This window comes from Giraffa tippelskirchi, chromosome 12 (genome assembly GCF_054371585.1).
Source record: "Giraffa tippelskirchi isolate mGirTip1 chromosome 12, T2T-mGirTip1v1.2.pri, whole genome shotgun sequence".
NCBI lineage: Eukaryota > Metazoa > Chordata > Mammalia > Artiodactyla > Giraffidae > Giraffa > Giraffa tippelskirchi.
Window position 1 is genome coordinate 134,316,033 of NC_137286.1, and position 27,967 is coordinate 134,343,999.

At 36.8% G+C, this 27,967-nt stretch overlaps 1 protein-coding gene across 1 annotated transcript in view; it reads left to right on the top strand.

The window, feature by feature from the left end:
• Positions 1-27,967, top strand: part of GPC6 (glypican 6) — a 1,192,537-nt gene that overhangs the window by 791,447 nt on the left and 373,123 nt on the right. The window contains exon 4 of the mRNA XM_081547247.1: positions 21,302-21,467. Coding sequence (XP_081403373.1) covers positions 21,302-21,467 — 166 coding nt within the window. The remainder of the gene's footprint in view (positions 1-21,301; positions 21,468-27,967) is intronic.

Below are 27,967 nucleotides of genomic sequence, written 5' to 3' on the forward strand. Positions count from 1 at the left end.
GTGAGTCAACATATGTTGATTTACCCCTGACTGTGGTTAGGCAGTTTCAAGGCCTTAGAGATGCACAGCAATGAACAGTGAACACAGCTCAGGATTCCCTGTCCTCTTGGAGCTAACTTTCCATTAGGGAGATGGACAGTCAAACACATGGATATTTATAGCTATTGCTTAAGTGATGTCTTTGCATTCTGCCCTCACGTGACATGACTGCAGTTGCTGACCACAGAGAGGACTTAGAAGGTTACACGGAGAGAAGTGGTCCAACTGATGCTCTCAGTCCTTCTTTATGAGTCTCACTGGCCCCTCATCTATTCCTGCTGCTGTTGCTGCTGCTGCTAAGTCACTTCAGTCATGTCTGACTCTGTGCGACCCCATAGACGGCAGCCCACCAGGCTCTGCCGTCCCTGGGATTCTCCAGGCAAGAATACTGGAGTGGATTGCCATTTCCTTCTCCAGTGCATGAAAGTGAAAAGTGAAAGTGAAGTTGCTCAGTCGTGTCCGACTCTTAGCAACTCCATGGACTGTAGCCTACCAGACTCTTCCGTCCATGGGATTTTCCAGGCAAGAGTGCTGGAGTGGGGTGCCATCGCCTTCTCCACCTCTATTCCTACTGCCTTTAAATGGAAACTATATGATGTTTGGTTTTGTCATTCTTTTCTCCCTTCAAGTCTTGTTAGAAGAGTTTTGATTTTGTGCTTTTTAATCAATAAAACAATTTCCACTGCTACATTGAGCCGTAGTGGCTTGTCAGCATGTTTAAGTCCTTGAAATACAGAACTTTGAGCCCATTAAGAGTGCTAACTTCCTTCTCATCTTGGAGTCCACTTATACATGATCCCAATAACTTATGTATGTGCGTGTGGGTGAGTGTGTGCTCAGTCACTTCGATCCTGTCTAACTCTTTGCAACCCTATGGACTGTAGCCCTTCAGGCTCCTCTCTCCACAGGATTTCACAGGCAAGAATATTGAAATAGGTTGTGATGCCCTCCTCCAGGGGATCTTCCCAACCCAGGGATCAAAACCACATCTCCTGCATTGCAGGTGGATTCTTTACTGCTTAGCTACTGAGGGGGCCAACTTATGTATAAAGTTTTTAAAATGTTTAAAGGAACATTTTTTTTTGTCTCTCTATGTGCCTCTAACTTACATTTGTTAAAGAAAAAAAATTATATACTTAAGCTTAAAGTAACTTAAAAAAAAAGAGGAAGAGAGAAAATGTATTGATAATGCAAAGCACCTGTTTTTATTTTTCTGGGCTCAATTTATGCCTTTGTCCACATATATTCCAAAATGTAAAAATATTTTTCTTCTGTCTGGTAAATGATAACAGCATCTGATTCCTTGCTTCTTTGCTCAGCTCTCCACATTGTCACAAGAATCATCTTTCTAAAGCGGAACAAGATTTTTCACATCTGACCAGGTATACACACACATGTACACCCCTCCTCCGCCCCCAGAAGCCCTCAGTGATTTTGACCTTTATGCTCACATAGATCAAAAACAGGATTAGAGGTGGAGATACCCCATACAATTGTCTTCACACTTCTTTGCTTATGTCTTCCCTAAATTAATTTTAAAAGAATTGTATATTCTCCTTATATAGGGTCACAAGTATTTTTAGCTAGCTGAAATATTTATAAAATAGATTCATAAAGTTCAAATAATAACAAAGACTGAAATTTCTGCCATATTGTAAATATTGACAGGATAAAACATTGCAGTACTTGTTTAAATAAAAATCTAAATATCTCATTATACTAATGTAATTCATTAGCATCCATTTAAAAGGACAAAACAAGTTTTCTTTCACAGTTGTTTTTCTTTCTCCTGAACTTGTATTTTCATTATAATTTCCCCACATAAATGTATGCTAGTATAGTGCATTTTTATGTCTTGAAAAATTTAATAACAACCCTATCATTTCCATGGCAAATGCATATACATAAAGTGAAATTAATTTTCTTTGAATTTCCATGGCCATAAGGCTCCAAGTGCTAACATTATCTTCTGGATTAAGTTACTATTATAACTATTGTTGGTATTAAATTCATCAAAACCACAAAAATATCTTACATTCTTTGATAATTAAAGTTGAAAAGTAAAATTTTATTACAAATTCTTTCTTTAGTGAAATGGGTGAGATCCCCCCAGCCACTGGTTCATACTACTTTGGAAAAATTATTTCTTTTTGTTTTTTAACTTTTTTAGTCTATACTGGTGTATAACCGATTAACAATGTTGTGCTATTAATAGTTTCAGGTGGACAGCAAAGGGCCTCAGCCATACATACACATATCCATTCTCCCCTAGCCTCCCCTCCCATCCAGACTTCCACATAACATTGAACAGAGTTCTCTGTACTATGCAGTAGGTCCTTGTTGTTTGTCTGTTTTCTATATGACAGTGTGTACAGACTGATGCTGAAGCTGAAGCTCCAATACTTTGGTCACCTGATGCGAAGAGATGACTCATTAGAAAAGACCCTGATGCTGGGAAAGATTGAGGGCAAGAGGAGAGGAGGGCGACAGAGGATAAGATGGTTGGATGGCATCACTGACTCAATGGATATGAGTTTGAGCAAACTTCTGGAGATAGTGAAGGACAGGGAAGCCTTGTGTGCTGCAGTTCATGGGGTCGCAAAGAGTCGGACACAACTTAGTGACTGAACAACATGTTTATAGAGTGTAATTCTGCATCAATTCCACTTTTTTTTTATTGTTAAGGAGTAGATATTAAGAAACATTATCCAGATAAATGTTTAATGAAAAATAAAAGGAATGTTGCTAGAGGAAAGTCATTCAATTCTTTGAACTTCCAAGCTATAGGCCAAAAAATGGCACAGTAGCTGTCTTCACAGCTTATTTTTAATAATCTAGCAACTGAAAGTTTGATTAGGTCCTCTTTCAATTCTCTTGAAAGCAAAAAATACGAACAACTATCTGCTTGTAAATATGTTACCCAGACATTAGAATAATTTATTTCTCTACATGGATAATAACATTTTGAATTGTTCCTAGCATCATATCCCAATAACTTAGACTGTAGTGCTATGCATATTACTCTTAGGGATGGTGGAGAACAATGTCACTTTTTATCACTGGTGAGAAGTAAATGGTGAAAGAGATGACCTTGACCATAGACTCAGTCTTGCAGATCTGTTCTAGGAAAAGAATTCATTTCGGGGATGAAGATGTGGAAATGAATTCACATAAAACCATCTCTGCTCAGGTATCTCTTGGAAAAGGTTCGTGAGTCCTTCTTAAGGTCTAGAGGATAGGGGGACGAGAACTATATGTTTATATACAGTATCGAGATGGTGATCTGAGATCTGTTTTCTTTGGGCAGAGAATGGACATGGAACTCAGGAAGACTGTCCTGAGAGTCATGTATGTTCAGTGAAGGGTGATGGAGCAGAAGGTATCAGTTTTCTCCTTCTAGATCTACGTGATATTGACATTGATAGCTAAGGTTCAGCACCTGTTACACGCATATTCGTGGCATAAAGGATAAGTTCAGTTGACATTACCATTTTAGTTGGTATTGTATATTTTGATAGAAATTTTCATGGGAAATAAAGCTCTGTAGATTATAGCCCTCTCAATTCATTTTCCCAGTCGCACAATAAACAGACAGTATTTAAATCATTTAAAATATCTTCATGGCCTGCAAAGACAAACACAAATTCAAGGTCAAATCATCTATGCATATTATCAGAGAAAATGTGTTTTCTGTTATTCAAACACATTATGCTAACAGGACTGTTCTGATGAAATCTGAGAGAAAAAAAGTTTAAAATGTGAATGCTAGTAAAAATTTAGAAAGGACATCAAACTTCGTTCAAGAAGGACTTAAAAATTCATTTAATTGTTCTTCCTAAGTATGACAAACACATTTAATATTCCTCAATTTTAAACATATTAACACCAGAAGGGCAAGGGTAATGAGAGTGACCTCTCATTAATTGATTAATTCTATCAAGTTGCCAAAGTTAATACAGTACCCTAAAAGGTATGCATTATAACATACTAGTTTAATACCAATGGACTCTACCTGTGTGGTAGGGAAATACTTCTTAAGTTATTATTAGCCCTTCCATGGCATATTTAAGCTAATCAATTTTGTTGCTAAATTGAAATGTGTTTATAGTAACATGAAAACTATATAACATTAGCATTTAAGTGCAGAAAACTCCTTGGGAGCATTCATAATTTACATTTTTTTGTTAGGTACAGGACTTAGGACAATGTGAGACATATTCTCAGAGCTTATATTGTATTTAACATTTTAATTTCAATTTTGACCTAAACTTAATCAGTGGTTTTATAAAATTCTTTAAAAATATACCAATTAATGGTGCATGATATCTCTGGAATTTGCACTGTGAATTGAAATAGCATGAATCTAATAGCATTTTTCATAAGAAAATAGTATTATGGAACATATACCCCTTGATAGGGCCTCAGTGGCTACAATAGAAATGAATAATAACCTCATATTTTAATCACTCAGAAATGGTACTGAAGTTTTCAAAATGTGTATAAAATCACCAGTTTAGTAATCACATATATTTATTAATAAACTATCGTGATATGCAATGAAGCACTTCTCAACTTAAAAATATCTTTCTTTTTTTACCTAAAGACAGGCACATCAGAGCTGTAGAATTGGAAGGGCCTCTTCAGGGGGAAAAAATTGTATATAGTACTGTTGGATGACATGTTTAGAAAAAACCTAGCCATTTCTCCTTACATTTCATCATTCTTTGAAGTAATCACTATAAAATAGAAGTGTTTATTTCTATATCAAATATGCCATAACTTACACATTAGCTTCATCCTTCAAAGTCAACCTCTTCTGAGACCAAAGAATCGCTCAAGTGATTCTGCATTATTTGGAGGAACAAACTTTTAAACTGCCTTGACATGAGAAAATTAGAAATATTATTTTTATATCACTCTCCTACAAATTCTCCCATACTTCATGGAATTTTGCTTTTGTTGCTGTATTTTCCTCTCCCTCACCCATCCCCAGAACTCTGGGGAAATATCTAAAGTGCTGAAAGCCATGATATGCCCAGTAATCCTGTTGTAGGCTCTTACCAAGTTGCGCATTGGAGATGTTTACTTAAGATAAAAACAACAGACATTAAGCAAGTGAGTAATCCAAGGTCGCTGAATTCCCCATGATCCTGATATTCCATTTTCACCTTCTTTTCCAATTCGCTGGGAATTTCTGGTGGTCAGCTTCCCTCTGGCCTCTCTTAGGTGAAATCACATTTTTCATGAGCTCTACTTCTTGGCCAGTCATTGGAGTCCCAGTCACTTCTCACCTGCTTTTCCTCAACTGCGGATCTTGCTTCCTGGTAACTTTGAAATTCATCATTTGTTTTCATTATAGCACCATGGTCAGTGTCAGCACATGGTGATGGTTTTTAAATATTTATTGTTTAAACTGAAAGAATGAACAGCCTTCCATTCTATTAGTACTGGAAGAAGAGAAGAGAACTCTTTTCCTTAATGTAGCACTGTCTTTTTCACTTTTCAAAGACCATCATCTTAGCTATTTTTCTCTCTTTTTTATTATTATTATTTTGAAGGTTAAAGTCAGCACTGGCCAATCTTGGGACATTTCCTCCCAATTAAATTTCCCCATGTCCATGGAAATTTCCAAGTGATGTTCTCTTCTTTGCTGATGAGAGTCCGTGGCTCAACTATCAGCCAACTGATGAGAACATGGCCAAACTTGTGTTGTGTAATCTCTCCAAAACTGATATTGCTATTTTTTTTTTCTTTTCTTCCTTGTTAAGACTTTTTCTAATAAAATTTGTGCTGTTACTTTGCAGGATGAAGTGAAGAGTAGAAATTTTCCATGGAAACACTAGAGTTTTGAGCCAGGGGAATTCTCATGTAGGGCTCATCAGGAATTAGAGTGACTAATGTGAATTTGTGTGTGTGCTAACAACTGTATTATCCATAAACTCCTTTGTCCATGGAATTCTCCAGGCAAGAACACTGGAGTGGGTTGCCATTTCCTTCTCTAGGGGATCTTCCCGACCCGGGGTCTGAACTCGGGTCTCCTACATTGAGGCAGATTCTTCTTTACCATCTGAGCCACCGGGGATGCCCTATAAAACTATTGTCGTTCAGTCACTCAGTTGTGTCTGACTTTTTGCAACCCCATGACTGTAGCCCTCCAGGCTCCTCTGTCCATGGGATTTCCCAGGAAAGAATACTGGAGTGGGTAGCTCTTCTCTTTTCCACAGGATCTTCCTGACCCAGAGATTGAACCCAGATCTCCTACATTGAAGGCAGATTCTTTTTTACCATCTGAGCCACCAGGGAAGCCCAATCCATAAACTAGGTAACATCGATTCTACTGGAACGAAGGTATATTGCTGGTCATGGAGAACTATTAATAGGTAGAAGGATAGATAAATAGATGGCATAATATTAACACAAGTTCCATATCCATGTGCTGTGCATCAAAAACTACCAAAACACCGCAATATGGTGTTTGTCTATATTCCTATGTGTATGGGACATATTTTAATATTACTCACCTCCCACCATATGTCAGCTCCTTGTATTAGGCGTTTAAAGTTGTGCATGTTCCTCAGAGAATGATTGATTTGGTTTTACGTTCTTGAAAATGCCACATCCCTTCACTTTAAAACCAGACTGTGTGTATTCCAGAGCATATACATTAGAAATATGTTAGTTCCATGATACAGAGCCTGGAAATTCATAGCTTTTACCAAAGTGGATTCTCACAGCAATGACTCATATTTAAAGTCACCACTAAAACATTGCTTCTAAGTGAAGTAATATTTAAGCTATAATTTCTTAGGAAGACAACCATTGCCTGAGGAAGCACTTAAGGATCTTGTTTTACATTTCATGTTCACGTTTTGAAATTTTACATTTGGGTAAATTTTGGAATGTCAAGCAGAATGCTCAAACCAAAGACAGTATCACCAAGACCACAGGATAATAGAGCAAGGTAAAATTAAAACGATGTCGTGTCCTACCGGGTAAACACATTAGAAAGCCCTCTGAAGTATGTATTTAACTAGTAGAAAGAGCTGGTTTATTCTAATGGGTGAAAAATATTCATTTGTGTGTGTGTGTATGTGTGTGTGTAATTTATTTAAGTGATATTAGGAGCTATTCCAAAGTGAATAATAACATACATTTACTAACTTCTCTGGCAGTTTTATTTATATTTTAAGACATAAAATTAAATATAGAAAGCGGATCTAGGTAACATTGAATTATGACATAATCTGACAAGGACTAACAAGGCTGGCAGGAACTGACATAGACCTTAACTCACTTTACTTCCCATGGCCTGGTTCTGTTCCACAGCATTGATGATGCTTAAACTCGACTTTGGAAATTCTGCAGTTATGGTTATTAGGTATGCAAATTATATCTATTTCTTTTCTCCAAGACCCAGCAAGTTCCATCATCATTTCATGACTTGCAAATGCTTCATATGCTTCATGCTTTTCTGGGGAGGTTTCTACTTAATAAGTAAATTACATTGTTAAAAATAGGTTGATTTTTTTTTTTTTTTATCACAGGGGTGTTATAAACATTTGTCATCCAGATAGAGAAGATTTTTCCTTCAGACTCTGATTTGCAATTTGTAATTGCTTATTGCCTTATTCTTGTTCTTTCTCGGTTGTACACAACGGACAGAGATACTCTTGGAGCATGCACATTTTAATCAACATTCAAACTGAATTGAGAGGCACAAAGGTTTTCTGTTTGTATGCTCAAAACTTAATATCTGTCAAGCCACCATTAACCAATAGTTGAAATAATAGGTGACTTCTCAAGAGAAAGTATTAAAATATCATTCAGGTCACATATATCAAACTAATTTTGGAATCTGTAATTCAAGGATAATATTAAAGCACATGGCTAAATTAAGCTTCCCGTTAGTGATTTTAAAAAAATGTCTGTAACTCTGTAATTTCCTTTAAAACTTACAAATATGGTAGTAGGAATTTATTTGTTAAAGGTACTTTTATCTCTGAAATGAAATTTTAGAACATTTTCATCACACAGAAAATGTGTACCTATTAGCAGTCACTTTCCGTTCTCCCCCTCCGCTTCTCCTCCTCTCCCACCCCAGCCCCTGACAATCACTAACCTACTTTCTGTCTCTATGGGTTTGCTTATTTGGGGCATTTTGTATATAAATGAAGTCATATAATACAAGGTCATTATGACTAGCTTCGGTCTTATAGCATAATATCGTTTCAAATCCATGACACAGCATGTATCAGAATTTCGTTTCTTTTAATTGATGAACAACATTTCATTTTATGGATATACCATGTTTAGTTTATCCAGCTATCAATTCATGGACATTTGGATTGTTTCCAGGCTTTTCCTCTTATGAATGATGCTTCTATAAACATTTATGTACAAGTTTTTTGTGGTATATATTTTCATTTCTCTCGAGTGTATAACCAGGAATAGAATTGCTGGTTCATGTGGTAGTTCAGTTTTTCTAAAATGGCCATCATTGTACATTCCCATCAGCTATGTTTAATGATTCCAATTTCTCTATATCCACATCAGCACTTGCTACTGCCTTTTTTATTATAGGTCTGAGTGATACCTCATTTTGATTTGAATTCATTTGTTAGCAATGAATGATGTTGAACATCTTTTATGAGCTTGTTAGCCATTTGCATATCTTCTTTGGAGAAATATCTATTCAAGTCCTTTGCCAATACTTTTTTCCAAATTTTTAATTGAGTTATTTGTCTTTTTGCTATTGCATTGCATTTTGTACACTTGACTCATCAGATCTATGATTTGCACATATTTTCTCCCATTCATAGAGTATCTTTTCACTTTGTTGATAATGTCCTTTGATGCACAAAAGCATCATTTTAATGAATTCCATTTTTTCTCCTTTTGGTGTCATATCTAAGAGTCTGTTGCTAAATTCAAAGTCATGAAGATTTACCCTATATGTTTTCTTTTAAGAGTTTATAGATGTCTGCTCATATATGGGTCACTAGATCCATTTTGAGAAATTCTGTGCATGGTATGAGGTAAAGTCTAACCTTGTTTGCATGAACATATCCAGTTGTCCTAATTTGTTGAAGAGTGTTATTTCCCTGTTGAATGATTTCCCACCCTTGTGAAAATCAGTTGGCCGTGAGTATATGTGTTTAGCTTACAACTCAATTTCACTGATCGATAGGTCTATCCTTGTGCCAGTATCATGGTATTCTTTTTCTTATTATTGATATAATTATTATGGTAAAAAAAAAAAAGGCATGAGCTCTATTCTCTTCAACTTTTAAATGCAGTGTTGTTAAGTGCATTACATTGTTGTATAGCAGATCTCTAGAACTTTTTCATCTTGCCTGATTGAAACTCTATATCCGTTGAAGAGTTACTCTCCTCTTCCCTCTTCCTGTCAGCCCCTGACAACCACTGTCCTGTTTCCTGCTGCTATGAATTTGACTATTTTAGATACTTCATGTAAGTGCAATCATGAGCATTTATCCTTGTGTCTGGCTTACTTCATTTAGCATAATGTTGTCAAGGATCATCCATGTTGTTGTGTCTGGCAGGGTTTCCCTCTTTTTTAAGGTTGGATAATATTTCACTGCATAAATACACCTCATTTTCTTTATCTATTCATTTGTTCATGGACATTTAGGTTGCTTCCCCCTCTTGGTTATTGTGAATAATGCTGCAGTTATTAACATGAAGTGCAAATACCTCTTCCAGAACCTGCTTTAAATCTCTTTTGAATGAATACTCAGGAGTGCGATTGCTGAATACAGTACCACAATGTTTTTGTTACGTTAGCTTTGTAGTAAGTTGTAGGAAATTTTGAAATCAGAAAGCATGGATGCCTCAAATCTGTCCCTGTTTTTCACAATTATTTTGGCTATGTGGGTCCCTTGTAATTCTGTAAGAGCTTGAGGATTGATTTTTCCATTTTTCAAGGAAAAACTGTTGGGGTTTTGGTAAGTTTTGCAGAGATTATGTAGTTTACTTTGAGTAGTATGCCCACCTAACAAATTTGCTTCCAATACATGAACACAGGATATCTTTTCATGTGTTTAGGGCTTTTTAAATTTCTTCCAGCAATGCCTTATAGCTTTCAAGGGTAAAATTCTGCCACTTCCTTGGTTAAATTTATACCTAGGTATTTTATTCTTTTGAATAGTATTGTAAATGGAATTTTCTTAATTTCCTTTTCAGATTGCTCATTGCTAGTGTATAAAAACTTACTGGATGTTTACATGTTGATCTTATACTCTGTGAATTCATTTATTAGCTCTAGTAGTTGTTTTTGTAAGTTATTGGGATTTCCTATTTATAGGATCATGTCATCTGTGAATAAAGATAGTTTTAATTCTTCCTTTTCAATTTGAATACCTTTTATTTCTTTGTCTTGCCTAGTGACTCTAGCTGGAATTTACAGTGCAGTCTTGAATAGCAAAGGCCAAAGGAAAGGCCAATAGCAAAGGACTCCTTGTCTTGTCCCTGATCTTAGGAAGAAATCTTTTAATATTTCACCATCAAGTATGATGTCAGCTGTGGATTTTTATAAATTCCCTTGATCACATTTAGGAAGTTTCCTTATATTCCTAGTTTTCTGAAAGTATTATCATGAAAGAGTGGTGAACTTTGTCAAAAGCTCTTTTTTGCATCAATTGAAGTGATTGCATGCATTTTTCCTTTATTCTATGAATATGGTATATTATATTGATTGATTTTCTTTTGATGAACTTCCCTCACATTCCTGGGATAAATTCCACTCGGTCATGGTTTATAATATATGAAATACAGATTCAGTTTACTAGTGTTTTGTTGAGGATTTTAAAACTACATTTAGAAGGTGTACTGCTCTATACTTTCCTTATTATGTCCTTTGGTATCAGGTAATGCTAGTCTCTTAGAATGAGTTAGGAAATATCCCCTCACTTTCTATTTTCGGAAAAAGCTTAAGAAGCATTTTTGCTAATTTTTCTTTAAATGTTTGGTTGAATTAACCAGTGAAGCCATCTGGTTCAGGGTTTTTCTTTATTTGGAGTCTTTGTTTACTATTTCAATCTCTTTACTTGCTATAGGTTTCTTTCATATTTACTATTTTTTCTTGATTCAGTTTTGTAGGTTGTATGTTTCTAGGAATTTGTCCACTTCATCAAACTTATCTAATTTGTTGGTATATAAATTAGTTTCCTCGGAGAAGCCAATGGCATCCCACTCCGGTACTCTTGCCTGGAGAATCCATGGATGGAGGAGCCTGGTAGGCTGCAGTCCATGGGGTCGCTACGAGTCAGACACGACTGAACGATATCACTTTCACTTTTCCCTTTCATGCAATGGAGAAGGAAATGGCAACACACTCTAGTGTTCTTGCCTGGAGAATCCCAGGGACGACAGAGCCTGGTGGGCTGCCGTCTATGGGGTCGCACAGAGTCGGACACGACTGAAGCGACTTAGCGGCAGCAGCAGCAGCAAATTAGTTTCCTAGGGCTATCATAGCATATCACCACAAATGAAATGATTTAAAACAACAGAAATGTATTCTCTCACAGTTCAGTAGGCTGGAAATCTGAGGCCAAGGTGTCAGCAGAATTGATTCTTTCCAGAAGCTCAGAGGGAGAGACTATCCCATGCCTCACCCCCCACTTCTGGGAGAATAAAGATCTGAAATCAAAAACTTAACTCTATGCCTTAAGGAACTAGAAAAAGAAGAGTGAACTAAAAACAAAATTTTGCTCATCCTCACTTGAATCTTTATTGGTTTCTTCCCTTTGCTAACTTTGGTTTTGATTTCCTCTTCTTTTCCTAGTTTCTTAAAGTTTGACATTAAGTTATTGATTTGAGATATTCTCTTTTAAGATAAGCATTGGTGGCTATAATTTTTTGCATGTTGCATTTTTATTTTTTGTTTATATAATTATTTTCTAATTTCCCTAGTGATTTCTTCTTTAATCTCTTGGTCATGTAAGAGTGTGTGATTTAGTTTCCACATATTTGTGAAATTTCAGGTTTTCCTTCTGACATTACTTTCCAGTTTTATTCTGTTTTGGTTGGAGGAGATACATTGTGTGATTGCAATCATTTTAAATTTCTTGAGACTTGAGATTTAGCAATGCCTTTTTACTGAAATTTAGCAATCTATTTTATTTATTTATTTTTGTGTTTTTTTCCCAAACTTTAAATTTTATTTTTTATTGGGGTATAGCTGATTAACAATTTTATGGTAGTTTCAGGTAAACAGTAAAGGGACTCAGCCATAAATATACATATATCCATTCTCCCCCACACCTGCCCATCCAGTCTGCCACATGACATTGAGCAGTTCCATGTGCAAAACAAGAGGTCCTTGTTGGTTGTCTATTTTAAATATAGCAGAGTGTACATGACCTTCCCAAAGGCGCTAACTATCCCTTCCCACTGGCAACCATAAGTTCATTTTTAAGTCTGTGAGTCTCTTTCTGCTTTGTAAGTTCGTATTTGAATCACGTCTTTTTAGATTCCACATATAAAGGATGTCATACAATATTTTTCCTTCTCTGTCTGACTTACTTTACTCAGTATGACACTCTCTAGGTTCATGCATATTGCTGCAACTGATTTTATTCCATTCTTTTTAATGACTGAGTAATATTCCATTGTATATATGTACCACATCTTCTTTATCCATTCCTCTGTCAATAGACATTTAGTTTGCTTCCATGTCTTTGCTATGGTAAAGAGTGCTGCAATGAACATTGGGGTGCATATATCCTTTCAGATCATGTTTTTCTCTGGATATATGCCCAGGAGTGGGATTGCTGAGTCATATGGTAGCTCTATTTTTAGATTTTTAAGGAATCTCCATACTGTTGTCTATAGTGACTGTAACAACTTCCTTTCTTACCAAGAGTGTAGGAGGGTTCTCTTCTCTTCACACCCTCTCCAGCATTTGTTGTTCTTGGATTTTTTGTTGATGGCCATCCTGACCAGTGTGAGGTCATATCTCATTGTAGTTTTGATTTGCATTTCTCTAATAACCAGCAAAGTTGAACATCTCTGTTCATGTGCCTATTCACCATTTGTATGCTCTCTTTGGAGAAATGTCTATTCAGTCCATTTTTTGAGTGGGTTGTTTGTTTTGATAGTAGTCTATTTTATTTTGAAGCACTCCCTTAGTTGCTTAGTTGCTATGAGTTCTTTTTTTCCAATTAGATTCTAGAGTTTCAAGAAAATGATTCTGTCAATTTTTGCTAGTTTCATGGTTGCTTCAGTGGAAGGACTGATTCTTGGAGTTTCCTACTTCACCGTTCTGTGATGTCACCCTTCCCCCATGCTGATCTTGCAGATATCTGTTATGTGGCTTTCTTCAGAAGCCATCTCTGTGTTCATCCCTACTTCCCAATTTTGAGCCAAATGCCCTTTTTAGGGTTCCCTTTACAGTGCACTTATCCAATACAAAGCATTTTTTTCCCTGGAAGTGAATGTATTCTGAGCATCCCAACACTGGTACAAGGTCTCTTTATTCTTCCCCATGTTGTTGTTCAGTTGCTAAGTAATGCCCAACTCTTTGAGACTCCATGGACTTCAACAAGCCAGGCTTCCCTGTCTTTCACTATCTCCCAGAGTTTGCTCAAACTCATGTCCATTAAGGTAGTGATGCCATCCAGCCATCTCATCCTCTGTCGCCTCCTTCTCCCACTGCCCTCAATCTTTCTCAACATCAGGGTTTTTTCCAGTGAGTTGGGTCTTTGCATCAGGTCGCCAAAGTATTGGAACTTCAGCTTCAGTATCAGTCCTTCCATTGAATATTCAGGGTTGATTTCCTTTAGGATTGACTGGTTTGATCTCCTTGCAGTCCAAGGAACTCTTGAGAGTCTTCTCCAGAACCACTGTTTGAAAGCATCAATTCTTCAGTGCTAGCCTTCTTTATGGGCCAACTCACATCTGTACATGACTACTGGAAAAAACATAACTTTGACTATAAGGACCTTTGTCCGAAAAATGATGTCTCTGCTATTTAATACACTGTCTAAATTTGTCATAGCTTTCCTTCCAAGGAGCAAGTATATTTTAATTTCATGCCTACAGTCACAGTCTTCAGTGATTTTGGAACCCAAGAAAATAAAATCTGTCACTGTTTCTACCTTTTTCCCCCTCTACTTGCCATGAAGTTATGGGACTGGATGCTATGATCTTAGCTTTTTGAATGTTGAGTTTTAAGCCAGGTTTTCCACTCTTCTCTTTCACCCTCATCAAGACACTCTTTAGTTCTTCACATTCATCACCATAAATGTTGAATTAATGAAAATTGCATGAGTGAACAAAGAAGAAACAAATTTAAATTTTCATGAAGTTACTACAAAGTCAATTTATAGGTTGCTGATTGTTAAAAGAGTTATAATTAAACTTACTTAACATGAAAACTAATTTGAATGTAATTTAATCATTCTTGAGGCCTTCAGAAGACACTTCAATATCTCATAATATATTAAGATGATGAGTAAAAACAGCTTGTGATTTAATCTATCAGTTGTCAACTCTGGAGGATGCCATCTACTGTTGTTCAAAAGCATTTTTAATTTATTCTAGTTAAATCATTCCTTTATATTAACTTGTTCAACTTTTGAGAGCCCTATCTGTCTGTATTGTGACATACATGTTTATTTGATTATTGTGGCTGTATGATTTCCATAGAAACAAGCACTTGAGAGGTTATATGTTCAAAGATTTATAACTTTCACATGTTTTCTTGATTTTTAAAACTACTTTAAGAGAAAATCTTGTTTTACATTGGCTACTGTTAGAAATTGCTAATGTGAGCACCAATGCATGAATGTTGCCCCAGATACAGAAATCTCAAGTATATTAAAGACCTTAAATGAATTGCTATTATGTGACTAAGGGTATGCTGCTGCTGCTAAGTCGCTTCAGTCGTGTCCGACTCTGTGCAACCCCGTAGAGGGCAGCCCACTGGGCTCCGCCGTCCCTGGGATTCTCCAGGCAAGAACACTTAAGTGGTGGCTATAATTTTTTGCATTTAGAAGGTGTGGATTGCAGCATTTCCTGCTCCAATGCATGAAGGTGAAAATTGAAAGTGAAGTCGCTCAGTCGTGTCCAACTCTTAGCGACCCCATGGACTGCAGCCCACCAGGTTCCTCCGTCCATGGGATTTTCCAGGCAAGAGTACTGGAGTGGAGTGGACTAAGGGTATGCTATGCCTCAAATCACGTTTAGAAAACATAAAAATTACTTGCTATAACATCCTGACACATCTAGCTAGCCAGGTAGATAAGTCTTAGTCTACATCCCAATACAGGTTTATTAAGGACTTGTTTTGTATTCCTTTTTAAAAAGAAACATAGGGTGACTTCCCTGGTGACTCAGTGGTTAAGACGTTACTGTGCCTTCCAGTGCAGCAGGGGCAGGTTCAATCCCTGGTCAGGGAGTTAAGATCCTACATGCCATATCCAAAAATGCCAAAACATAATGCAGAAGAAATGCGGTAACAAATTCAACAACTACTTTAAAAATGGTCCACATCAAAACAAACAAAAAAAAATCTTGAAAAGAAACACAAACAACAAAAAAATCTACAAGTTTATAAACTAAGAGATCAATTGTTTATATGTTATTTATTTTTTCAGTTATTTTACAAGGATTCCTTGTTATAAATTGTGATGTTACTCCTCAAATTGTACTATTATTCTTCAAAACTAGTCAACGCTAAATAATTTCATTATATATAAACCACATCAAAAGATGTTAACAGAAGGACTAAACCCAAGATGCAAGGATTTCATGCTGAAATCCTTAGTTTACTCACAATGTTGTGTCTACCTTTCCAGGAGCAGAATAACAGAGTAAGAACCATTGACTATTCTCCCCCCACCCCACCTCAGTATTGTAAATTTGTGACACAGTGATGCTGGTGGTGAAGGACAACATGTAAAAGTTAGGTGAAAACACTAATAATTACAAAAAAGAATGTGTTACCAGGAATATATTTTTTCTTCACTTAAAACCATTATTGTATTTCGCCAAGTGGAAATCAGAAATCACTTTTATAAACATCTCAATGTATTCCTTTACCTAAATTTATTTCCCAGTCTGCTTTGAATATCTAGGAAGTTATAGATACATCTTAAAATAGTCAAAATTCACATTACCAACTTAAAAAAACTCAACATTTGGTTTCTTAAGGTGAATGGCAGTCTTTATTGTTGCTAAATGAGCACAGTTTTCTTCAGGAGGCATTTTTTTTAATAGTTCATAAGATGTACACATTTGGGATCTTATTCTATTGGAAATTTTAAATATGAGTTTTTAAACTCCTTTCTTTATTTTGGTTTTGCCAAATATACAGATATATCTATTATTTCAGAATTGTTGTTCATTTAATGTTTCATATTTTCCAGAGACCAACTGGTGAATGACTTTATATCTGATGCTTACTAGAGCCTATTGAAGTTAAAGTCCCACTATAGGTATTACAGGAAATTCACCATAAGTTTAAAGTAGATGATATACCTATTAAAATGACCAAAGTAAAAAATAGTAATAATACCAAGTATTGGCACGGATGTGAAGAAAACTGGATCTCTCATACACTGCTAGTGGAAATGTAGAGGACTTCACTATTCTGGAGAATAGTTTGGCAGTTTCTTATAAAACTAAACACACACTAACCATTTGACCCATTAATTGCACTCTTGGACATTTATTCCCAAGAAATGAAAACTTATGTTTATGCAAAAACCTCTGCATGAATGCTTATAGAGGCTTTATCCCTAATAGCAAAGTACTGGAAACAACCCACGTATCCTTCAGTGAGTGAAGAGTTCTACAAATTTGGTATATCCAAACACTGGAATACTACTCAGCAAATAAAAAGGAATTAATACGTGCAATGACTTGGATGGACCTCAAGGGCATGCTCAGTTCAAAAAAAATGAAGCTTAAAATGTTACATACTAGTTGATTCCTAAAATGATAAAGATATAGATGAAAAATAGATTAGTGGTTGCTTGGTGATAGGGACAAGGGGTGGGTCAGTAGCACAACAGAGTGCTTTTGTGGTGATGGAAAAGTTCTGTATGTTGACTGTGGTATGGTTACACTAATCCATACATAGGATTACATTGCATAGAAGTATACGCATGCACACACATGGAAGGAATGCAGGCTTAAAAAATCATGAAAACTGAATAAGTTCTATAAATTCATTAGCAGCAATGTATCAACATCTGGCTTTCCTGGTAGCTCAGAAGTAAAGAATCCACCTGCAATGCGGGAGACCTGGGTTCGATCCCTTGGTTAGCAAGATCCCCTGGAGAAGGGCATGACAACCCACTCCAATATTCTTGCCTGGAGGATCCCCATGGACAGAGGAGCCTGGAAATGTCTGTGAGGCTTTGATAAGGTTTTATGAGATGTTTCCATTGAAGGAAGGTGAGTGAAGGGTACCCAGGACTCTACTGGTTTTGCAACTTCTTATGAGTCTATATTGATTTTGAAATTAAAATATTTTTTTAAGAATAGAAGCACAATTATAAAACACTATTATACATTTTAAAAATAGGCATAGCCTATTGGTATTTGAATGCAATTGGCATTTGAAACAACCTCTTTTCAAAGGCTTACTTCTAAAAGTCTTCAGTTTGAAGTGATTCATTTTTTAAATTTTGATTCAAGTATGTAGTTGTGTCACTTCAAAAAATATGGTCTGTGAACATGAAAGTTTCTGTTCTGTCCTCCACACTGTTTTCTTCTTCTTTGAATGCCCTTTATTTGACCAGGAAGGATGTCATTTCCTAGAGTACTGAGAAAGCCACATTTAACTTGAACAACATTGTTCTTTTAGGTTATTAAGGGTATTCAATTTTCTCTGTTGGTTGCTACTCTGAGTTGGAGACTCTTCTGAAATGTCAGACTGAGAAAATTGCCCTAGTTCCAATACACACACATACACACAAATGCCACAATACTTTGGAATTAATACAATCAATAACCTTTGACAATGGAGTTAAAAGCAACAATTGAATGCTAAGATGTATAAAACTATCTTGTTCCCTTTTTCTTTGAATATCAATGTGGCCAGGGAATTGGGAACCACAATAGAGAGTTCAATTGAAAAAAGCATTTATTGAGTACCTAAATCATAATACCTTACAATGATGTTCATGTTATGCAGAGTGGTACAGGTTATAGTGATGAGAAAGAGTCCATACCATCCAAGAGATGTCAAATTTGCATCCCCACTGTTGACACAATACTGGAGACCTGGGTTCAATCCCTGGGTCAGAAAGATCCCCTGGAGAACAGGATGGCTACCCACTTCAGTATTCTTGCCTGGAGAATTCCATGGACAGAGGAGCCTGGTGTACTAGTCCATGGGGTTCAAGGAGTCAGATACTACTAAGAGACTAATAACTAGGCTTTTATACCGGCACACTGAGTGAGAAACAGCAAAGCATTATATAACACCAATGACAAGGAAATCAAACATTCAGCAGAGTCAAAGGAAGAAATAGCTTAGCCACCTTGGGTGAAAATAGGGTAGGTCTCTGGAGAAAGGCATCAAGTCAAGAGAGTAGTTGCAAGGCTATGAAAATTAAAGTGCTATGAACAATGGTTTGTAGGACTGCAACCATACCAAATAAATAAGATGTACAAGAATTTTGAATTTCACATATAGAATTTTTCTATTTTCTGTGAATGGTGTGGGATACATGTGGATAAAATATTAAAAAAAAAAAAATTCTGCCCAATTGTGGATAAAATTTGACATTTTCAACAAAATTCCTGTCTCAAAAAGTGAAACTTAATTGCTCAGTCATGTTTGATTCTTTGTGACCCCATGGACAATAGCCCTCTAGGCTCCTCTGTCCATGGGATTCTCCAGGCAAGAATACTAGAGTGGGTAGACATTCCCTTCTCCAGGGGATCTTCCCAACCCAGGGATCGAACCCAGGAAGCCTGTCATGCTGCAGTCCATGGGGTCACAAAGAGTCTGACATGACTCAGTGACTGAACAACAGCAATCCTATCTGGAGAGGTAGATGTGGTGATACCGATATGAGCTCAGAAGAAAAGTCACCAGACTCCTACCTTTTGTTCTCATTTTCTGTCGGTTTTGTTGTTGGAAAATAAATCTTAGCATTAGTGGATACTAAACCATTCTCCATTTTTTTTTAACATAAAAAGGCCAATTATATTCTACTGTGCTTATTTAATCTGGACTATGTAAACTGCTAACCTTCTATCGTTGATCAGGTTAATTCTATTTTATTAAAGCCAACATTAAATTATCAGGAAAATTAAAAAGCAAAAGGACAATCCTTTACTATGAAATGCATTAAAAATAAGGTGGATTAATGGATGGATAAGAAAGAGAGATGTGTGGAAAAAAATCAGTAAAGAAAATTTTCATAAAATCTTGGAAAGAAAAATACAAAAAAAAATTAAAAGGATAGCAGGAGCTTTTGGTGCATAGATAGGTAGATAGATAATAGATGGCTTCATTTCTTGAAATAATAACTTAGGGACTTTGTCAGTTTTCTTGACCTGAATCAAATAGACTGCCAAATATTTCTCCAGCACAGATGGGTTTATTCAGGATCAGCAGAGAACTCAGTTCATAAAAGGAGGGAGGGCACTTTTTTGGAGGAGAAAAGGAAGTTGGGAGCTCTGTTCTAGTAAATAGAGGAATGGCTTTTCATTGGCTGAGTCCTTGTCTGGGCTATTGTTGCAGGTGTGAGAGCTCCCCCTTCTGGTCTCCCAACTCTATTTAATTGAGGTTTTTGTTTATTAATTTTTCACAGCGTATACCAGAAAATTAAGAAAATGTTACAGAAACCAAAATCTTGCATTAGAAACCTCAAATATGGATGGCAAAGGATATGGCAAGGGATAAAATGATGGAGATAAGCTGTGGTAGTGGAAAATATCCATTTATATGGAAATACCTTTTACTGCCCTATCTGTACATTGGCATCATGCTTTGGCAGTATCTAAAGTCTCTGGGCATGTAATTGTCACCTGGGGGCCCAGGTCTATCCAATAAGACTCTAACTCTCCAGGAGATCCAAACAATACAGATTAGACTTGTCTTCAGAGCAAGAGCACAAGAACAGAAACAGGTAGTCACTTGACTAAAACATTCATGTTACATGGAATGTCCAAAAAATATGTCACAAATGTTTGTATCTGGCTTCCCCAGTGGCTCAGTGGTAAAGAATCAGCCTGCAGTGCAGGAGACACGGGTTGGATCCCTGGGTCGGGAATATTCCCTGGAGAAGGAAATGGCAATCCACTCCAGTATTCTTGCCTGGGAAATCCCATGGACAGAGAAGCCTGGCGGGCTACAGTTCCATAGGACTGCAAAGAATTGGACACAACTTAGTGACTAAATAACAATGTTTGTATCCAGCCATGAAAAAGAGCTTTCTGTATTTTTTTTTCTGGTTTTGGTCCATTTCGTTTTAAATATTCTCTCCTCTTAAAAGTCAAATTGGAATTTTCAGTGAGTCTAAAAAAGACCTGATTGGTTTAGAATTGATTAACTTAGAACCATTCACTGCTTATCATGTTCAAGGCAGATAGCACTTCATTATAGGTGGATTAGTAGCTCCTCTGAATTGCTGCAAGGATTTCTCTTCATATTCAACCCTGGATCCATCTTCCAACGTTCCCAGAACTGCAAAGCTTCAGATGCCTGAAGATGATATCTTGGCAGTTCCACTGCTTCTCAACAGGCCTGGATCTCAGAAATCCCAGACGAGTTGATATTGATCCTTTTTAAAAAGTTATGTACAAAGGAAGTGTATCTGCCAACCTCCTTTAGAAACAAGGTCAAATAACCAGTTGGAAAATTTTCCAAAGGTGTCACATTAAACTTTAATAATACCTTCATTTTTATGGAGCTGTTAACTTTGGAAATTGCTTTCACATGCATTATCTCATTGCATGTTCTATTTCATTGAAACAGTGTCTAGGTTTTAGGGCTAAATTGCAATGACATAGATATCAAAATGTTGGCAAGGACAATTCAAGAAAAATGATTATTCCTATACAGAACAGAAGTACTAAAAAGGAATTGACTGACTTCAAGATTAAGTACTGCAAAGGATTAAGATTCTAATGGCTCCTTTAGCCTGCTGCCCAGCTCTTGAAGGTTTATCAGAGCCATTTCGTTTTGTTTTGTTTTTCGTTTTCAAGGAGAAAATGAGCCACTTCTTCTTTGTCCCCTTCCATCCTTCTTACTTCTCTTTTTTTTTCAATAAATCTTTAGGTCAGCCCGACCCCAGGCTGCATCCGTGCCCTCATGAAGATGCTATACTGTGCTTATTGTCGAGGACTCCCCACGGTGAGACCGTGCAACAACTACTGCCTCAACGTCATGAAGGGCTGCCTGGCAAATCAAGCCGATCTCGACACCGAGTGGAACCTGTTTATAGGTAAGGAGCATCCCCACCGATCCAAACAGAGGGATGTGGGGATAGCAGGTGTTCATGGTGCCTGATGGGCAGGTCCAAAGTGGTGATGACTTGTAGAGACTAGGAGGATTGAAACACACACAGAGTGTTTAGAAAATCATAAATATTATATTGCATTTTTCTTCATTTTTTTAATCCTGAAAAATAAGACTTCTTGGTCTATTGTGACAGACAGTCCTGTTGAAGATAGTATGAGCCCGATGTATTGCAGTAGCTGATGTATCTGATGAAGGTAGAAGTAATCTTGTTGAATTTCTGGGAGCACCTGTGTGTAACCGACAAATTAGAAAAGAATCTTGTTTTAAGAAAAAGCCCACAGTCCTGTCTCTTTCTTATTTGTAGTGTCTCAGCATAATCACAGATATTAGTAAACACTTCCTTCCTTAAACATCTATGGTGAAAATAGCTCAAAATTTTTGCTGAAATATGCAGATTTTCTTCCTCAGCCTCCAGAGAACAATGTTTTCAGCACAGCAGCATGAAAACCCTTCTCGTCTTTAAAAGGGAGGTGGGAGGGAGTTGGGGGAGATACAGAGTAGGTCTGTGAATCACTGCTGTGGTCTGGAGATGCAGAAACCACTCAGGAGGCTGCACTGCTGAAAGATATTTCCCAAATTGCTATCCAAGGATAAAAGGACAAATTTCATAGGCAGGCTTCTCCCAGGAAAATACACAGGCCTTGAAAGAGTAAATGTGTTTTCTCCCCCTCTGTCAAATGGCCTTCAAATAAAAGTAGTCTTCAACTGCGTTTACTGGGGTTGCATTGTGACAAGCAGAGTGGGGCCAATAACAGTGGCAGTCCTCAGCCTCAGAGGGACTTCATCATTTATGCAGCCCTCTAAACTAGAAGGCTTGCATAAAGTCTTCTGACATCTCAGATTTGGGTAGGAAAAGAAAAAGGTACATCAGAATGCAAAGAAACCTTAGCAAAAATATGCAGTCAGCCTTGGCAGAAAAACTCATTAGCTAACACACTATTTTGCTTATGAAGGCCAGAGAAAATGGTTGTAAAGTTTTAGAAAGATTTTAGAGTGGGTAGATCCAAATGGAAGTAACCTAACAAAGATCTCAGAAATCATTACAGAGAGAATATATTGATGTAATCTACTCTTTCTCTTCAGTGGGAGGACAAAACCTATCTGTATAATCTTGAGTTACTTCATTTGAGAAATGAGGGAGTTTTGAAAAAGTTAATCATTAAGGTACCTTTCTAACTCAAAAATGATGTGATTCTTTGCTAAGATTTTGGAGAGGAGTATGAAATTTTTAGACACGTAAGCCTGATCTTCTAAAATATAAATCTAGATGAAGTTTGGCAAAGACATTCTATCCAAATAATACTACTTTTAAAACACTTACATCCTTCATGAGCCCACTCAATTCAAAAGGAAAAAGTAATTCAAATGTAGTATGTTGGTATAATCATATTATCACTTACATATGTAAAACCTAAACTGAAACAACTGTATAAATCATTGAGTGATAAAATTAAAACAAATCTGTAACTTAAATGCAAACTATAAATAAAGAAAGCTTAAGGTTACCACATTAAAGTACTCACATCAAGAAATCTAAAAAGGTTTACCTATTAAAAAAACAGATAAGTCTCATAGCATCATCCCTTTTGAATCATAAAAATTATCCATACTGTTGGGTTAAAATTGCCATAATGCATAATGCAGTCAAACTGTTTTGGTCAGCTTGCAATGTACTGATGAAAGTAGGCATGTGGATTTTGTTAAATAGAGCAGGACATGATCAAAAATGAGATTATGGGCTTGTAAACTTGTAAGAGCAACAGTGACTTGTTGATTGGCTTTTTTTCTCGGTGTTGTTGGCTGTTTTAACATGAAATAAATCCTTATACTTCAATCAGCTGGTTTTCCTAGGTGCCAATTTGATGTGAAATGGAATGTCTGGAAAATCATTTGATTTAAAAACTAAAATTTGAACTTAACCTATGATGGGGTTATCTGTGGTGTCTTACCGTCTGTTTGAAGGGAAGCTGGTAGTTGGGCCTGCATTAATATGTTTCATAGCCCTTGCTCCTCTATATCATTTTTTATTAGTCCTAGAGATCACTAAGAAAATTCTTAAAATTTTCTAAGCTTGGGTTTGGCTGTGGCATTGAGAATTGACCACCTGCATAGACTTTTAGGGCAAATTATGTTCTTGCTAATACTTGTCTGGATGTGAAGCGTGAGTTCACCAATTTATTACATGAATTAGTCAAATGTGCCAAGTCCATTTTCCACACAGATACATCCAAGATGACAGTGTTACAGTGTTCACAAATGCAGCAGCAAAGATCAGTGAGCAAAGCAGTAATTCAACAAAAATTATATATAATAGCCTTCTCTCTGCTTAGCACCTGCATCCCATCACTTAGATTTCCAGTGTCTCGTCATCCAACCCTTCACTCCTAACTCCTGTCAACTGCACATGCTGTCTCTGTCTGCTATATTAATGTCCTGGTTTATACATTTTATCGGTTGTTTTTATTATGTGCTCATCTAAACAGTTAACAGTGTCACGCAATCAACCAGCAGTCACAACGAGGATCGAATTGGTGGCACATTCTTATAATCTTTACAATGCCACGAAGTAATTGAAAGTGATTTGTAACGATTGAGAATTCAGTTGGTGTCTGCATCATGTCAAAAGAAAGACACTTTGCTGATAAAGTGAAATGTTTTAAGTGTTCAAGTAAAAACCCCAGTGGTATTCACATTCACTTCTAAAGTTATGCAGGTTTTTTTTTTTTTTTTTTTTAATCCTAGGGAAAAAAAATCAGGAGTTCTACTTGTGGTATATTTTCATAGTTCTTTAGAAATTTTAGCTCTGTTAAAGTAGGGGAGACCCAGCTCAAAAGATTCTTATTAATTATTATAAAAATAAAAAAAGAAGAACTTTTTTTTCCTTTTTTAAGTAAAGAGAATTTTTTTTTTTTAAGTTGCTGGCAGCTTTCAAAAAGATGCTGCCAGCTCCATTGTAGGGTACTTGAAAGCCTGGGTTCGCCTCTCTCTGGAGGTGTCCGCTGCTGCCTAGGAGCATGCGGGGTTGCGCAGTGCAAAGCCCAGGCCAGCTTCAACCTGTTTCTCCCACTTGCTGCATCCAAGCCCCCTGCCCCCCTTCCCACAGCTCCCAGGAGCAGAAGGATGTGAGAGTGGCTTTTAGCTGGTTCTCTCTTTGAAACACTTCAGTAGGAGAATAATTTGAGGGTATTGACAGTCTCTTTTAGGCACTTACCTCAGGTGTTGCTATATATTCATACTCAGCTTATTCTAGCCTGGTTTTTAACAGTTGTCTAAATGCAAAAGGGTTTTCTTGAAAAGTGTTTATGTAAATTAAAATTTCCTAGAGGGAAACGGATTGTGGACAGAACGTGCCATTTTGGTAATATCCTGTGGTTCTTTTGAGTGTTTGGCGTGGATACCAGCATTCCACAGATAAGAACAGTTCCATTGACGAGCAGCCACATTGCAGATTACACCTAGCTGGTGAGCACAGAAGTTGAGGCTGAAGTTACACTATATAGCCACAATAGATCTTCCTTCTATTTTAAAATCTAGGATGTGTGGAACAGCCTCCCCCAAACATCTGGTACCTTCTCTAACTAGAGAATAGAATAGACTGTGAGAATTAGAAAACAAAAAGTTTTGTAGGTAAGGAGAGGCACATGTTGGTGAGACTAAAGATGGATCCCATGTTGTTCTGTCATTTTTTTTAACACTGAAATGTTGCAGGAGGCTTATTACTATAAATAGGAGGTGAAATTATCTCTATAGTTCCATGTAGAAGTGAGACCTTACCATGTTTTTTTCCCAACGCTGGAGTTTTAAGTTTTTAGGTTATTCTAGTTCGTAAGATGCTTATAATCTTAGCATATTAATTCAACTCGTTATATTGAGTAAGCTAGAAACATACTTTTTTTTTGCCCTCAGGGAATTGAATGTAGTTAAATTAATTATAATCAACTGTGATGAGGTTTTATAAAAATAGAGGCTCAGGATCCTAAGTGTCTACTCCTCAGAGAGACTTAACTTCATCTGGGGGGTCAGAGAAGCCCTAGCTTGACAAGTATAGAATAAAGTACTCATTCTATGACTAAATATTGAATTGTCATTGTCAAACACAACTGATGTTGAGCAGCCGTAATACATACAATGGTTACCTTACAGGCTTCAAGTATTAGCAAATCTCTGTGACAATTTCAATAGGTGTAGCATGATCTATCAGTGGTTCTTAAATACTTATTTGTTTAATTTTTGACATGGTTTATGATCCACTCTCACCACCATTGACGTGGATGTGAACTGATAAGATTTGGAAGATGTGTATTCATTTTTGTCCAGAAGGGTTGAGTTCCCTGATCTATTGATACCCTCCAATGACAGAGAGACAGAAGAGCAGTTAGTATTTAATTTAGGCCTTTAGTCCTTGCACTCATAGATCAGACAAACCAATGATACCAAACTCTCTGGGCTTCTTCCTCCTTTTAAACCAACCAAGTCTCAAGACAGAAAACTGGCTTGACAACATCCAGTGTGAAACCTAAGGTAAGTACCACATCTGTGCTAGGCCAAGGGACAATACAGTGGATACTCTTCATTCATCCTCTCATTCATTCATAAATCCAGCACATGTTTACTGAGCATCTAGTATGGACCTTGCTCTGATTTAAGCAAGGGAGTCAAGCCAATAAGGCCCTGCCTGCTAAGAACAGGGCTCAGTACATGTCCATTGAATGGAGTAAATGGAAACAAGTAGGCAGAGGCCTGGAAGGGAATGCAGTAAGAGGCTGTTCTGTGTTACTTTGTAGGTCTACTCGTTTAATGGAAGTATGACTAATTCAGTCATATAAAAAGCGCAGATTCCTGGATGAGTGCAGGGATGGCAGAGACAAATCAGGTAATGAGCCTGGTTCTTTCACTGTGACAGCTGCTATCAAGTTGTAAATTAAAGCCAGCTGCAAGGAAGGTGTGTTAGGTCAGTCAAAGGACTTGTGTCACATTATAAATGCTTACTTGGGGACACAGATGACTTTCTTAGGACCTGCAAGAGTCATTTCATCCTCAAGGTATTTAGTGTATTTGCAACTTTTTATATGGGGAAAATGTGGCTTGATAAACATGTATCATTTCTTATAAATAAACTTGGGTTCACTTTTTATAAAATATATGGACTATGAGATGTTGCATTTCAGAAGGATATAGAATATACACAAGGAACTATTTCAAGCATTTATGCAAGATGCTCCTCTTTCAAAGACTTTCTTAAGCATGAAATCCTATAGTATAAATCTGATACTATTTTTAGTTTTAAAGAATTCTATAGTAAATATGACTCTGGCTGATATATATAAATCCCATGTCTCAAAAACCTCTAGACCCTAAACATAGAAAATCATTTCAAGAACTGTAGTTAGCAGCAAACTTCCAAGACTTCTTCATCTCTGCTTTATAGAAGACAAGAGCCTATTCAATAACACAGGCCAGAAACACAACTCTAAAACGGAAGAACAAAAGTCAAGGCAATTATTGTAGAATCTGATCTCACCGTTAGCTACAGAACTTACGTTTGCCCTTGTGCATTCTTAAAAGCACCAAGAAAGATTAAAAAAAAAAAAGAAAAGAAAAACAGAATTACTTTATTTTCTGTCAGTTGAAATCTAACCCTTCCCAAACCTCTGCCTTCTTTCTATAGTTATTGATTCAACATTTCTCATTTCTCCTGGACATTTATCATATGCTGTGTTCTCTCTGTAATGCTGGCAGAATGCATAAGCAGTGCTAACTACTCATTGAGAAGAAAAAAAAAAAAAAAGAAAGAAAACAGTTGGCTGGTACCCAGAAGACTTTCATGAGCAGCATTTGTTATCAATTTCCTACTTTTGGAGAGTGGTTTGCTTCTGAACTCTGCATATGTGAAAATATCGCTATGTGGCACAATAGGGTTAATGTTTCAAGGGTGGTTTAACGTAGGGGGCGATTCACCAAACACAGAGGGAAGGAGGCATTTCCCAACCTCTGAACACTTGCTATTGCTAAACTTGGGGCAGCAACTCAAGGGATTCATGGCACTGCAATTTCCATTCTGAAAGTCTCAAGCAGACTTTCCCATGGATCAAAGCAGGTAAAGCACATGAAACTAAAATTACTTGGTGTAATAGACAAGTAGTCCTTCTAAGGTATCCATATGTATTTCCTGGGTCCCCAGTGCCAACTTCTGTTCATCCATTTCTTCCAGTTTCCACATACTCAACTTGTATACAACTTATAATTATACTTACTCCACTTCCCACAAATATGATATTCTAGAGTTTCAAGTTGGAATTCATGGTGCAGTATGATATGACACCACCAATGGCCTGCAACAAGGCATACCGATTTTTGCAAGTACAACATTCTTTAGGATACAAGATGTTCCATTTATAATGGGAAGTTCACTGAAATACCTCT